At 40.5% G+C, this 16275-nt stretch overlaps 1 protein-coding gene across 1 annotated transcript; it reads right to left on the reverse strand.

The window, feature by feature from the left end:
- Positions 1–1557: 1557 nt before the first annotated feature.
- si:dkey-191g9.5 (rap1 GTPase-GDP dissociation stimulator 1) lies at positions 1558–14979 on the reverse strand (the record flags this gene model as incomplete). Its single annotated transcript, XM_046069994.1, has 10 exons — positions 1558–1891; positions 2767–2895; positions 3950–4076; positions 4233–4372; positions 7635–7760; positions 7883–8017; positions 9053–9184; positions 9719–9862; positions 13816–13941; positions 14955–14979. Coding segments are annotated over 10 exons (1212 nt in total), but the record flags the coding sequence as incomplete, so codon positions are not given.
- Between the last annotated feature and the right edge of the window lie 1296 nt (positions 14980–16275).

The following is a 16275-nucleotide window of genomic DNA, read 5'->3' on the forward strand; positions in this document are numbered from 1 at the left end:
TGTTACTCTGCAAGAGAAATGTTAATCCTTGGATTTATAGTGATGAGACCTCTAGCCATCAAAGTTGATGGACAATGTTTCCAGATGTTGAGTTTGCAATGTTAAGATAATGACCATCTGCCCAGAGATTTCACCAGTGTTTTGTTGCTGTTTTAAATTTCCCCAGATGCAAGCAAATTCATTTTCATTATTTTTAATGTAGCTGTTTGATTTTCATAAAACAGACCTCAGGTGATTAAAATGGTCAAACCATCAGCAAAAAACAGTCAAAGTGTGGACACGAGGCTACAGCAACTAAACAGGACTCTTCTGAGTGCACATGTTCAGAGATGTTACCATCCAGGAGAACCACATCAATTTTGAGGAATATATATCATTAGTGACATCATACATCAGCAAATGTGTTGATGATGTGGAGATCACTAAGATGATAAAATCCCTTCCCAACCAGAAAGCCTGAAAGAATAGCCACTGTCAGTATCCACAGCAGATGTGAGAAGAATCCTGCTGAGAGTGAATATGAGTAAACCTGCTGGGCTTGATAGCATCCCTGGATATGTAGTAAAAACCCGTTGCAGTCAGCTAGTTGATGTTTTTACTTTAATTTCCAACATCTCACTGTCTCAGTAGAGGGTTCCCAGCTGCTTCAAGACAGCCACCATCGTTCCTGTACCTAAAAGTCTGCAGTGTCTAGTCTGAACGCCCTGTGGCTCTCAACCCCATTCCGATGAAGTGCTTTGAGAAACTGGTTCTTCGGCAAATAAAGAACAACATCCCAGCCAGCCTAGACCCTCAGCAGTTTGCTTTCAGAACCAACAGATCCACAGAGGATACCATCGCCACTGCCCTCCACTCAGCCCTCACACACAAAGAAAGCTCAGAAATGACTATATTTTGTAAGTAAATGTTAAGGCAAAATTCCCATCCTGACTGGAAACATTACAAATTGGCAATGGGATGTGCACGGCCCAAAACAGGAGGGCTCTGCAACGGGTGATTAAAACCTCCAGAACATCATTGGTACTCATCTACCTAGCATCAGTGATATCGGTGAGGTGAGGTGCCTAAAGCGCCCAAAGGATACTAAAGGACAGTACCCACCCAGCCACAGCCTGTTCACCCTGCTGCCTTCTGGGAAGAGATGTAGAAGTTTCACTTTGCCGCACCACCAGACTGCAGAGCAGCTTTTTCTGTCAAGCAGTGAGACACCTCAACTCCACCTCTGCCCTTGAACCAGGGGGACTCCAGAATTTCACTGTCCAGCCCTGTGTTATAAGATGACAAATAAATCTACCTTTTCGATGCAGAAAAAGAAAATGCTTTTTGCTGTCAGTTTGTATTGTTCATAATCTGGGTGCACTTTCAAACAATTTTTCTGAAATGTTTGGGACTCCTGAACTTCACACGATATACTTGCAGCTGAGCCTCTACTAAATGTTGACAGGGGCTGGCACGCTATCTGTATAAACAATTTGCCCTAATATTTTTGACCCTATACTAGTGAGCCAACACTTAGCCAAATGTTACACCTTTAACCCAACTTCTCTTGAGGAAATATGTCATTATATGGTTTATTCCTTCTGTGAACAGAAACATACAGTCTTGGTCGTCTTCAATTAGTAATTATTGCCACAGAACAGGTGACATTTTAGAGGCCAATTCAGTATTTAGCAGTATCTGTGCAGTGGACTAAATGATGTGATTGAATAAGCTGGATAAACCCATACAGCAGATGAAATCCTTTGTCGGTGAAGTGTGCTGGTTTAGCTGGTGTCACTGAGAATGGCAAGAATGGAGCTGGCCTGCGTGGCAAGTTTACTGCTGCTATGATCTGTCAGTTTACTGAGGCTTTCCTTCATATTCACAGAGTTCAACTCCTCCTTCATCACACCTAGAGCAGACAAGGATGGAAAGAAGAAGAGAGAGAAGTGTAAGATGAAATGCAATTAATAGTGGAGGTAAAATGTGCAGAGTATTCTTCGAACATCTGTGTGTGTGTGTGTAAATGTGAATGTGGGTGTTGTATATGAGAACTGTGAGTTCCATGATAATATTGTGGTCTCAATAGTTAGTTTCAATACGTCTAAATGTGTTTTTGTGAACATTTTATGAATGAAAGCTTCATCATTTAGATATTAAAGTTGAAAGAGAAGTATGGTGACTGCTGCTTGCTTGTCCCTTCTCAGCTTCACCCAGCCTCCTGTGAATCGAGGTGCACGTTGTCAAACACCAATTCAGAAATCTGTGGATACCAGTGACTGTACATCTGTTTTGCTGCAGCCTATGATTGGACCACTCCATTTTAGAGTCAGTCAGTACTAAGGGAAGACTAATATAAACTGCCCTTCAGTCCTGGACTTTGGATAGATGATTACAGCTGTTTCTTCTATCTGGAAACTTGCTCAACCCCACTCCAAATGATATTCTAGCTATCATAGCACCTAAACACATTTGTTTCATTTAATTTATTTTGCCTAATGAGACCATCTCTCAGGGTACAGACCGACAGACAGATGAATCCTCTCTGGAAGCAAGCATTGTTTCTAAAATAAATGCTTATAGCCAAAGAAACAGGGACTTCCAGTCCAAGCTTTTAGCAAGATAGAAAGTGTAGTTAGGGCTCCACTTGATAATTAATGTCCTCCACCTGCTGCGTGACAACCATAGACTATATTTTTTGGTAGTTTTAATCACAGTCTAAAACATCTTGACATTTGTGGTGGAGCAGGATTTCTTTGAATGTGTGTTGTAAAATCAAACACATACTGGAGTTAGCCAGGCTGCAGATGAGACCCAAAGCACTGAACTTGACTTCGATGGCCCCTGCAGGATCCTCCAACATCTTCTTCAGCATGGGCAACAGGTCCGCATCCTTAAATGGATTCTTCATAGACTCTGTAGTGTCACACACACACACACACACACACACACACACACACACACACGGTAAATACACATGTAAAAACATTTCTAAATTTAAATAATTTCATTCAAAATTTGAAGATGTCATATCATATACCTTAACTGATTTGTACTGTGTCATGAAATAAACCAAACTAGTCAGCATTAACAAGTGGTTTGTCCAAGTGTAATGTTTGGTGTAGGACATTGGCTCCACTTGAAGCTTTTGCATTCCCTCGCAATGTTTTGTGTTTTCTTGATACTGTACATTCTTCCTCTACAGGTCTACATTAGTGGAATCAAACAACTGAGATACAACCGCACCTGACTTCTTCTTTTTGGCAAAATGTATATCGACATCAGTTGGTTCTTATGAATTGCATTGTAGATACGTGAAACCAATTGATTCCCCCAATTGATAGGCTACTCCTGAGAGTCCAGAGAGGCTTATGTATTATACTCTGTGTATACCAAAATATCTCAACAACTCCATGAATGACAAATCAAGCTCTGTATGTCACATCCAGAGAAGAGCAGTGTTCCAACATAGAAGCAATGAACAGTTATTGATGATATTTGTAAGAGCTGATAGCAAGACCACCAACACATTTCATCATTTTGAGTTTCCTGTACCTTTAAACATCATCTTCATTGTGGTTGGAAAAAAAATCAGTTGTCAGTACAAAGTATATTTCATGGGAATGCAGAAATATTGCAAGAGAATTTAGATCCGGCCCATTCGAGGCTTGTTATCACATCAACAGTTAAAGCTGACAAATGTCCTCTGGCATGAGGGGCCTATAGAGTGACACTGGGGCCCATATTTATCAAGCATCTCAAAGTAGTAAAATCTGTCCTAATTGGCCAAACATGCCATTTTGGTCCTACTTCTAGGCTTAGGAGTGATGATATTCTCCTCCTTCTGGGTTTAGAAGAGCTGCAGAGCTGTCACATTTAGTTACAGTCAGGCATGTTGAGTGATTCTGACATGCTTGATAAATTCGGGCCCAGAACTTTTGACTTAACATAGTCTCAAAAATTGCTTTACCAATGTCAGTGGCAGATGCTATCGCCAGGGCAACCAGGGCCTCGTTCTGCATGATCACATGCTCACTTGTTGCCATGGAGATAAGGTGTCGAACCCCATCTGCTTTGGCTACAGCATGGACAACTTCCTATCAGAGAAAGGAAATCAGCAACAGCATTACAGATGTGCAGCGTATGTGTGTGCATAAACACTCCAACACACTGGGTATGATTCCCGAGAAGAAAAAAAATTTATGTTTTAGTTCCAACATATGCTAATTTTGCATCAGAATAAACTGACTCACAGGACTGCGGCTGTGTCTGATGAAGGCAGCCAGAAGGCGGCTGGCTTCTCCTCGGACTCCTGCGTGGTCTTTGGCTTCACACCACTCCATGACCCGAGCCAGCAGCACAGCATCTCTACCCAGCACCAAGGCTGCCTCCTCTGACACACACAGCATAACAGAGAAAAGGAAAAATACATTTAAAAATGTTAAAGGGGTGAAATGTAGTTTTTAAATGAAATTAATCATGTTTATATTGTCTATTTGTGAATAGGCTGTAACCTCACATAACAATGAAGCATAGATTTTTTTGGTGGGGTCCATTAACACCAAAAAACGACTGGCTCCCATCACAACACAAAGAATAAAAACCAACAAAAACTTTTTAGGTGCTGAAGCCTGGCATACCAAATGAGAATCTGATCGGCGTTGAGGCAAAAGCACGGGTCAACATCGGAAAGGCATTGAGTCGTGGAGAGACCGCCGCATTGTTTCGGATATAAAAATAAATCCAGAATTGGTTTTCATGCTATTGGACAGGTAAACTAACATTACTGTAAAGCATTTGAAATACATTGTTATTTTTGGCTCAAGTTAGAAAACGTTAGCTTGCTGGTTAACGCCAACCAGTTGCTAATGTTATCCAGTACAAAATAAACAAAACAATAGTGACAAATGGCAGGGGCAGCCAGCTACATTAGCATGGATCTGATGTTGTTGGCTTCGTAATTTAGATTTATTGTCATTTACTTATACTCAGTTACACAGCTTCTTCACCAGTCTCAGCTGCTGTTACTTATGTGACCCACATAATATACAAAAAGGCAACATAACGGTGCAGGACAACAACACAGTGGACGACCCATTCACTACAGGAACACTATATTATTATACTAAAGTGTTGCAACAATCTCATTTATAATATTCAGTCTAGCTCACTAACCACTAGCTGTGCTCACATTGCTGAGCCTCTCTGGTGAACGATACACAACGACATATAAATGAAGTCAATGTAAAATTATCAAGCAAGGAGCACTTGTAATGTTGCAGTGGGAGTTTACTTGAGTTTGATGAATTTTGTGTAAGGCTGTCTTGGGTGTTTCGGTGTGTTTTAGCTCACTCATTAATTCCAGCACAAGCATGAGCACATGCTTGGGAAGGTAGTGGTTGCAATCTCAAACCCCACCGCTAGAGGCCACCGAAAACTACACACAGCCCTTTTAACAGAGAAAGGTGTAAAACAAAAGGCAACTGGGAAATATGACCACAAGATGCCACAGAGTTATACAGGGCGGAAATAAACAGACCACTGACATAGAAAATGTCAGATTTTTCCTGTGGATGGTGTTCACCTTAGGCTCTGGAAACTTGTGACGGGCATTTTTTTAACTATTTTGTGGTATTTTACTGACCAAAGTTTTACTCTCCATGGAATGGATAAATTAATGAAAAATGTTGAGGTAGTACTTCTAACTGAGGACAGTGAATGATTGGGTCTCTATCCCTCTCCCTCTCTCTGTTTGTGCTCTGATTACAGGAGTAGAGTCAGGTGTGCAGGAGTCAGGCCACCAGCTGCCAGTCATCATTATCACTGTGCTCTGCTTCAAATTCCCGGTTCCTGCCTTAACACACTGCTAGATTGTATACTCAGCTAGCTAGTCAGTCTTGCTGCAGCTTTGTGCAGCCCCCCCGGTGCCTTGCAGTATTCCTGCCTGTAACTGCCTCTGCTCTACTCATGTTTGTTTTGGACCCTGAACCCTTATCCCTGGATCTCTGGGCTCTCAAACTGGATCGGACTTCACTCTCTGGATCTCTGGACTGCCTGATAACACTATCAGCTTTCCTGCCTGGCTGCCCTCTCTCCTCTGGCTCACTGCTCAAACTTGGAACTCCCTGGAACCATAGACTCTGCCCAACACTCACTTTTCAAGTATTAATTATCAATTATTAATAAAGCCTTCTTTGCTCAAATTACCTGACTCAGTCTTCTGTGTTTCTGCTTTTGTATTCTCACCATTGTCTAACTATAATATGTTGTGGAAATCTGTCTGTAAATACTTAGTGATCAAGCTGACATTTTGGCCTGAGGGTGGAGCTAAGGCAAGAAGTCATGAATTGTATCCCAAGTTTCTAGGGATGCATCCACTTTCCCCTCACTTGTGTGCTTCTTGGTCCCTCCCACCAGGGATGCAAGGAGAGAAGAATTAACGAAATGTCATTAAGAGAAATAAGACGTCTCTTCCTCTGAAGCGACAGCAGTTTGTGATGACTGCAGCAGCTCATGCCAGCTGGATCAGCTGTCAGTCTGCTTTAACAGCTGTAGACTTTTGATGGAGTGTGTGTTGTGCTGATACTAATAAAGTCTCAGAACTGCAGAGCAGCATGTTTCTCTTTGTAGCTGTTACCTGTTTACCAAACACTTGCAGTATGTATTTGTACTGCTCAGAGGCACTGGATCATTTCTACTGACAGAATGCCTTTACATAATTTATTCATTACCTGCATCTGTATTTACTGATATTATGATTGTGGATTCATTATTAAATAACCCAGAACATGATCATGGTGTCTTTTGAACATTGGAAATGATTTATCAGGCTAAATGTTTCAGGGGAAAACTTAGTAAAATAATGTAACTCCAGTAAATATCAGGAATTCTCACATTATATGGAAATGATAAAATGTTGTATGTAAAGTGTTTCTGGCTTTAATGGTATCCATACTAAAAGTTTCTAATAAATGAAGGAAGTTGTTTGTGGTCTTTCTGTTGTTCAGACCTACAGTGAGCACAGATCTTTACCTAGGCAATCAATCAGAAAACCAAATATAAAACTTGGGAATGATACACTTGAGTTTAATCTGTTATCTGTCTTCCAACGAAGGTTAAAGTCAAGGGCAACTGGACTTGGTTGAAGATACTGGAAGACGTTTCATCCCTCATCCAAAGGACTTCTTCAGTTCTGAATCTGTCTTCACTCCAGAATGAAACTCCAGGGATGTTGTGATGCATCAGATCAGTCTGATCAGCTGCAGCGTCCAGTCCACAACGGATATCCAATAAGGGGGCGTGTTGATCAGTAAAAGGCTTCCATGCAGGCATGTATCCTTGCGCAAGAGTACAGTTAAGAGTTAATAATGTAACTCTTACCTGCAAGATGGTGGACCAGAACAACTTCCAGTTCGAGCAAAGAAATGTCAAGAGTATTGAGACGCACCGATCGAATGTCTAAGGTTTCCTCCTCTGGGAAGAATGGCAATCATAGAAATCCGCACTTTTACTTTCCTGTCTCCAAATTGCCTGATTATAGTGTACATTTGACAAAGGGGAAATCGCATCTGGGACTATTAAGTACTGAATGCAATTAGTTTCATGCATGAATATAAAGTATATATCGAGTCCTTAAACTTAACAGTTCTGCTCACCTTGTCCATCCACCATCATGCGTAGTGTACCCAGCAGTTTGAACTGAACTGGTGGCATGTCAGAGCGCAGCAGGGTCTTTATCCTCTCAGTCACCCCATCCTCCAGCAGCTGCACTTTGTTGGTGGCTGGAAGACACAAATGTCACAATTATGCACTTACTCTCAGTGTAAGGTGTGTGTGTGTGTGTGTGTGTGTGTGTGTGTGCATGTACTGCTCTGTATGGTTTATAAGGGCAATCGATCAGTACCAGGAATGGCCAGGTTTCTGAGTGCACTCAGTCCAGCATGTTGAACAGACACGTCTCCTTCATCGACATGCTGCTCCAGCAAGGTCAGGATGTGAGGAACCACACCGAGGTCCAGCATCTTCACACAGTTACTGTCTGACAGAAACACAGCAGACCAAAGACACCTTCAAAACCTGTATTACATTAAATCTGCCCATTCAAAGTATATCAATGTAATCCATTAACTCACAGAAACATAATGATCCTATTACAAGTAATATTATATTACTTCAATATTAGCCGCATTCAATTTGTTGAATTGTATTTTGAAGGAGGTGTTGAAGTCGCGTCAAGTGGAAGACAGAATGTTGACTGGTCTTAAGATGAAGTTCTGGCATCAAGCCCAGCGATATTATCCAGCAAAGAGGACCCCAGATTTACCGTGTTCAATTTAATTTGACACATTAAACAAATAGTAGAACCAGACATGTCAGACATGTTTTACTGGGACATATTCCCAAACAAATTTTCAATGTGATTAACACAACCAGTTGATGAACAGAAAGCTTGAGGCCCCTGGTGTTTTGGGGACTGATGGGATTGCCTAGGAAGTCCAGCCGTTGCTCCAAGAATGCTGTACTGATGTCAACATCTCCCTCGGTATTCAATATTTTTCTACAAGAAGTTAGGGACTCTCTACTTAATATCAAGTCCTTTGAGGATCGTTTCATTTAGAGATATTTAATCTTGAATCTGCTATAACTTTTTGGCTGCTTGGGGGCAGCAAAAACAAGCTCTAAACACTACACTGACACACCTTATAAAGTGACATGGTGAACTTGTCAGTTGCTTTTTTTTCACATCCAGCAGACACAGAACAACATTGCCATTCATTCAGTGACTGTGTGCACCTGATGTCTAATATTTACTTTCTCTGTCTCTGGTTTTGGTCTCCACTTAAATATCTGGCTCTTTGGCCCCCAAAATGCTCCACTATGTTCACCAGCTAGTCTCTAACTGTGTCTACAAATCAGTCATTTAAGTCATTTAACCCATTTAACCCGTGGTGTTGCTTGCTTATCTTGCGTAGCTCCACATAGATGGCACAGATGGCATGGTATGTCCCTTTATAGTCCTATAAAGTGATGTTACAGGGATCTCTTTCCAGTTTGTGTCTTCAGAATATCTCACCGTTCCTGGCAAAGTTGGCGATGGCCAGGGCTCCAGACAGCTGCAGCTGGGTGTTGGAGCTCTGCAGCCAGGACAGGACATCCTGATACACGAGACCTGACCCCTCACCAAAACACTTCTGCATAGACTCATCTGACACACACACACACACACGCACACACACACGCACACATGCACACTCTTTAAAACCAGATACTAACAAAGAAGCACCTATTACCATCGTTGTATAATAATATATCTATCAGGAAATCAGGCATCAGGCTGAAAGGAGTTATTATACTGTAAACATCTGCTTGGCAAATTTGTTATGTCATGGCCAGCCCCTGCTCCTCCTCTGTCTCTTTCTTTAGATGACATCTCATGACAGCCAGTCAATACCACATTACTGTGATTTGAATTGGCCAATCAGAGCTGAATGTGCACAGTAAATTCCAGGCACAAAAATTTCTGATTACCTAAATCATACCTGTCACATCACATTCTGCACATTCAGTGTGGAGAGCAGGGCAATTTCTTATATATAAAGGAAGGTCTGACCAGGTGAGTGAGGTGAAAGACAGACAGAAAGAAAGGCAAATAAGGAAATGAACACCTAAACTAAGAGAGTTGTTACTGTACACAAACACATTCAGAATTGTCCTTAAAGTTTGTACCTGCATCACTCACCTCCTAAAAGCAGGGACACTATGAGATTGGAGGCGATCTTGATGCTGCAGAGGTCGTGGGGGTCAGAACCTCCCTGTAGACTCCTAATCATCTCTGATAAAGCCTCTGGTACTCCTGATTCTGCAAACTGCAGCTTCAGCGTATCTGGTGTTACAACACAACAAAGTAAGGGTTAATCTTGACTTTTTATTTACTATTATTAACTAACATTTTCTTCCAATAATTGAAATAAAAGAAAAGACTAAAACAAAGGTTTTGACTTTCATGTACTAGATGGTACTCATTTCATGTTGGAAAATCTGACATTATACCAGTACCACTTTCATCCTTTGTCTTGTTCTCCATCTCTCTATCTCAAGTTTTCAGTCTTTACTGAAACAACCATAGAACTTACATAATCAAGGATGCTAATGCCACACTGGCCAAATGTTTATTTAAAATCAGCACGAGTCGATTTTTTAAAAAACTAGTCTCATCATATTGAGCATTTGGTCACAGTACACTCCCAGCACCCACAGCGCCCAATATAAGGCTGAGTGTACAGTAAATCCAGCCATGGCTTAATTATGCATTCTCATTCTAGTCCTCCAGTTTGCATGTTTTAATCAGAAATAAACAGCCTTGTGAGCACTGGCTCACCGCACTGTGAGCCTTTGACTGCCTTAGATTCTTTATTAAAGAAAAGTTGTAATAAATATGCTCCTAGTTTTTTGTGTCAGGTATAACTAAAAATGATCTAGATACTGCCTGTGAACTGATGAAGACAAATGAGAATTATAAATATTAAAGGATTTTGAATATTTAATTTCAAAGTTGAGTTGAGTTGTTCTGTTCTGGAGCTTCCAGTTGTCCAAAAGAAATATTTTAACACTTCTCTAAACTTTGCCAGCCATCTGTTCACACTGTGTTACCTTGAGTACCTTGAGTATACAGAAGGAAAAAATATAATTATTATTATATAATTGAGTTATACCTTAACAAAAAATACATTTCCTCTTTTTTTCTTGGCTATATTTGAAAATGTTTATAGACACCATCATAAAGTGTCAGGGCAAGGTTATGTAAGGAATGCATTTATATACTTTCATGAAATTATATCACATTCAGTGATTGTTGGTCAAACTTTGAAAGCTGTCTGCAGTCCTCTGCCAAACAGAATCATATTCTTTGCTGATGAAGCTAAAGCATTGCTTTTTTAATGATAAATATGTTCTTATGATCACTGAGCATTATCAGATCTTGTTCTTTGAGCAATTGTGCATTCCTCTATTTAGCAATGGCCAATAAGTAAGTAAAATTTTATTTATATAGCACATTTTTCAGCAGGTTACAAAGTGCTTTATATCAATATCAACACAAAAACACAAAGCTTTTTTAATGTTGTTTTAAACAGTCAACAGACTCAGCTGATCTAATGGCAGAGAGAGATGTTATCAAATAACAAGTAAAGTTAGTTGTCATGTCTTATTTTTAATAAATTAATCAGAACAAGAAACAAACATTCTTGCATATTGAAAATTGTGCACTTAGAACGAATGAGTAACAAGTGTAGCTGTTGTTAACTGTCTCCACTGCAGTCGACTTTGCGTGTGTGTGTGTGTATTTTTTTTTACCACTTGCCTGAATAGGAAATAGTAATGGTACCGTAGTAAAGGTTTGATTTTTGTAGTGTTTCTGAGTTGAAATAAAAACACGATTGAACTAGTTTGTAGACATGGTTTTCAAATTCAATTGAGGGTCAAATTTCAAATTAAGGCAAGATAGTTGGGTCTAAAATTGTTCAGAATGGATGGATTGAGGCAAGGTTTGTTTTAAAGTGACTGGACGGAGGTTCTTTTATCCAGAGGGATGAAATGAAATCTTCTATTGCGGTATATGTCATTTTACATTGTGATATTAGTTTAGTATATTGTGATACATTAGGGAATTCAGTATACTCTCATCTCAATATGTCTGTTATTAGCAAATCCATCAAATTAAATATCTGACAAATCCAGGTAAAAATCAATCAATCTAAATTTCTCAATCTTTTCTTTTACTAAAGGCACAAGTCAAGGCTCCCCCTGTTCCCCTCAGGCTATCCTCAAATCAACACATCAGAATCCTATTCCAGTTTATAACACTACACATTACATATTGCTTTATGCTGATGATATTTTATTATTTATTCAAAACACACATTCCTCCCAGAAACTGTGTGTGAAGGCAGATATTGTTTTCTTGGATGGGAAAACTTAATAAGTGGGGGGGTATGGGGGTCCTCCCCAGAAGATTTTGAGCATTAAACATTTAATTTCCTGCATTCTGGTGAAAAATTCTCCTCCAATTTAATAATAATAATAATTTTACTTATTTAATATCATCCCTGCTGAGTCAACACACATGATTAAGTCTTACCACGTCTTTTGTGGGGAAGTAACCTATTTAAATGTATTTGTGGCCACTTTTCATCTCAGTAATAAATTAATCAGTTTTAATTCAGTTATTGACTGGACTTTATTAGCTCATCTGTTAATCATAACTCAGTGTTTCCCACAGAATGACAGTGTAACTGTGGCGCAGCTGTACAGGATGCTAGCCTCGAAAACTCAGCTGTATTCTAACATTAACTTAGCTCTCCTTATTAGCTAGGCTCCTTACATGCTTGCTAATAACTTTTAATAGCTGGGTCTCCGACATTGAAAACGTTGTGTTGGACAGATTTGTGGTAGCTGTGTTAACGAGGGAGAGAGATCGAGAGACGGATGAGAGAGACGATAGAGAAGAAGTGCTGCGCGAATACGCGCTGCCTGCAGCTCAAATAAGGTTTTAAATAGGCCTAGTAAAAAAAAAGCGGTCAGCGTTGATATTGTGGCAAGCCGCCACAAATAAATGAACGTATGGGAAACACTGTAACATATCTGCTCATGTTCAAACCTTTCTGCACATTCAGAATCTCTCCCACATATCTGAGTTCTCTGATATGTAAATAAAAAAGTCGCAATGGGAGACTAACGTCTTTAGCCTATTTGAAGAGAATTCATAATATTTTACTACATGCCCTATACTGCATTATGTTACTGATTCGCTGGACGTATCCCCTCGGCCGTCTAACAGACAGAATGAGACGAGGAGGTGCTCATGCCGGGGAAAACGAAACTAACCGACAATGCCTGTGATCAGACAGAAAGCTCACGAATTCATTCCACACACGTTAACTTCAGCACCTCTGTTAAAGCGCCGCTTAGAGTCTCCAACAGAGCAAGACAGGGTCTGCGACTCACAGCACGAGGTGGGTCCATGTCACTCGCTGGTGTCGCAGAGAAGTTACTTTCAGGGTGAGTCGGACAGCGGAATATCCCTCTTGTAAATGTGGAACCACTGAGATAACAAGATGTTCATGGTGTATTCCTCAGAGAAATAAACACTTTTCCACCAAGAAAGAGAGCGTCAGTTTTCCAGTGTTTACACAGTAAACGCCATGTGGGTAAAATTTTAGAACTAACACTCTGACTTCCCGTTCCCATGAAAGCAGCACGAAGCTGCACCACAAGTAGCTGAGAAAAAATACAGTCTCTTCCAGTCGCAGTGGACTAAACTGGGAGGTTTTAATGTTGCAGACCAGTTTTTTGCAAGTAGTTTAAAGTTTAAACTCATATTGTTGTGAATCTTAAGTGTAAACTCGCCTTAGAATTTCCAACCAACAAACGCCCCCCAAAAGCAGCTCAGTGCCCCCCCCTCCAAAATATTGGTTCCAGCGCCCCCCATTGTCCTCGGAACGCCCCCTGGGAGGCGGTACTGCCCCCATTGAGAAATACTAATTTAGAGCATTAAACTTGTAATTTGCTGTATTCTGGAGACATTTTCTGCTCCAATTTACAGTGGAAATGTCTGTTTTTATATGAGGAAAACTATATTGCAGGGCAAGTTTTCTTACTGTTCAAATCAACCTTTCTCAAAGCATTTTCATTTGTTAGGTAACATTTCTTGGTGCAAGCTATTTTTAAGAATGTTTTTAACAAATGCTTTCAAAAAGTGATGTGGACAAAATCAGCCATTTGAAAATGTGGTGGGGACATGTCCCCAGTGTCCCCAGTGTAAATGACCCCTATACTTACCACTCTCGCCCAGTGAGCCCAGTATTTCCAGGATGACATGTCGTCGTTCGGCATCAGGCGCCCGTTTCAGCTGAAACGTCAGTACATCTGCCACATCCAGCTCTGCCAGGGCATCCCGCGCAGAGTCTGCAAACACAGAGGTATATATACTGTAACTATAGACAGTGTTGGAAGTAACTAACTGTCCTGACTACCAGTTTAAATAATCACATGAATGACATTGACAACTAATCTTACACAGCCTTTTTTTGAAATGGTAAATTTCCTGCTCTCTTCTTGGTTGTATTTCTTAAGGAAAGGCATTTACAGAGGAGCAATAGAAAGCATTCTGACTGGAAACATCACAAACTGGCATAGCATGACGGCTCAGGACAAGAGGGCTTGCAGCAGGTTATTAACACCACTCAGAACATATGATTGGCACCCATCCAATGAGCATTTGTGATATCGGTGAGGTAAGCCCAAAAGATACTAAAACACAGTACCCACCCAGCCACAGCCTGTTCACCCTGCTGCTGTCTGGCAATAGATACAGAAGTGTCCTAGCACCTGTATCCTTTTTGTATAATGTTGTAGATAATGTTTGTTTTGTGAGTAGCATAAAGGGATCTTACAATTTAATCTAGTTATGCAACCCTGTGATGCTACCTTTTACCTTAAGAACACAAAGATGACCAAGAATTAAAGAGGTGGTATTCTGCTTTTTGGTTTTTCCCTCTCCTTTATTGAGTTATATATCTTTTTTGTGCATGTAACAGGTTTGCAAAGTGAAAAAGCCCAAAGGGAGTTCCCATCTCCCACAGAAAACTCTGCTCTGAACTGCTTGAAAACAGCTGGTTTGTAGTCCAGCCCTTCACTTCTTTTACTTGTGATGTCATAATGAAAACGCGTCATAAAGCTTGCCAAGCAGCTAGCGGGGTCAGGCACGCCCTCAAACCAAGCTAGTCTGAGCGGAGGCCCTTTGGCTCAACTCGCCTTTGTTTGGTTTTCCATTGTAGAAATGTTGCACCTGTACCTGCTTCCAGGTACTTTTTTATCCAGGTATTATCACCTCCATCGAGGTTCCAAGCGAGCTGAGTGATACTAAAATGTAACGTGAAAACACGACAGACTGCTGATTGGTCAGAGAGAATATTCACCATTCACTGTATCATCATTGCTGCACCAGACAGAGGCCAGCAACAGAAAGTTTTACAGTTTTCATATGGAATCTCATCACTAAATCCACTTCTGAGAAGTTTTGAGGTGAGAAATCAGCTGTGTAGATTTCCAATATTGACAGTTTTATGAGAAGTGATGGCAGAACAAAAATGTGCCGCCCGCTCACAGAGCCCTCTGCTCCCGCCGTCACACAGACCGCTGCAGCAACAACGGCAGCTGGAAGCTTTTCATACCGCTTATCTGTCTTTACATTCTGAAGAATGTTGAAACGTTTTAACTTAAAAAACAGAAAGCTGTGTGGATCACTGGTGTGTGTGTCACATTGAATATTAAATCGCGGCAGTTGTGTGTGGCGTCGCTATGACAACAAGCTACGTACTATCTCTGGGTACTGTCTGCAATGGAAAACGGAGCAGGGCCGAGTAGAGTCAGTCTATCGATTTGCGCTATGGGAGCATTTTTCGACAAGGCAGCAAAGATCGTCAGAACACCGGCAACAGGTCAGCGTTTAGTCCTGATGGTAAGATGTGGAACAATGATGATGTGGTTGTGGACTTGAGATTAACTTACACCATCTGCTAGGTTACGGTCTCTGTCTGAAGCGGCTTTGATTTGGATCACACTACCTTGTTTCTTACGACCCGCCCTTCTCTGCTTCTGATTGGCTAGTAGTCCTTACCTGGGAACTGCGCATGTGCAACTCCCAACAAAGATTTTGTACAAGTAAGATGCATCACTCTGTAGCTCAAGAGCCGAGCGTACAACACACAGGGTGAAAAGAGGAGCTGCAGCAATGTGCAGTATGAGAAAAATATGGTGTTTTTTGAAAATTAAACCATGTAAACCTGTTCTGGTACAACCCCTAATTAAGATTTTAAACCTGAAAATAAGCATAATACCACCTCTTTAATGATCCAATTCTTTATCAATACCCCTATCGATACTTTACTATTATTTGGTGACAGTTATTTGGTAAGACCAGACCCAACGGGTGTGAGGTAGGCCTGCACGGTATGAGAAGAATATTCCATGTGCGATGATAATAATAATAATAATCTTTATTTGTAGAGCACTTTTCAAAAACAAGTTACAAAGTGCTTTAACAAGTGTTAAGACAATAATACCCAAAAAACAATAATACAAAAACAATACAAGATAAAAAGAAAAGACTAAAATACACATTTAAGATAAATATAAAATTAGTAAAATAGAATAAAATAAAAGGGATAAAATGAAGTCAAATAAGATCGGGAAAGGCTCTCCTATAAAAGTATGTTTTAAGAAGGGACTTAAAAGAGT

The sequence above is a fragment of the Micropterus dolomieu genome, linkage group LG15, assembly GCF_021292245.1.
Source record: "Micropterus dolomieu isolate WLL.071019.BEF.003 ecotype Adirondacks linkage group LG15, ASM2129224v1, whole genome shotgun sequence".
Classification (NCBI taxonomy): Eukaryota; Metazoa; Chordata; class Actinopteri; order Centrarchiformes; family Centrarchidae; genus Micropterus; species Micropterus dolomieu.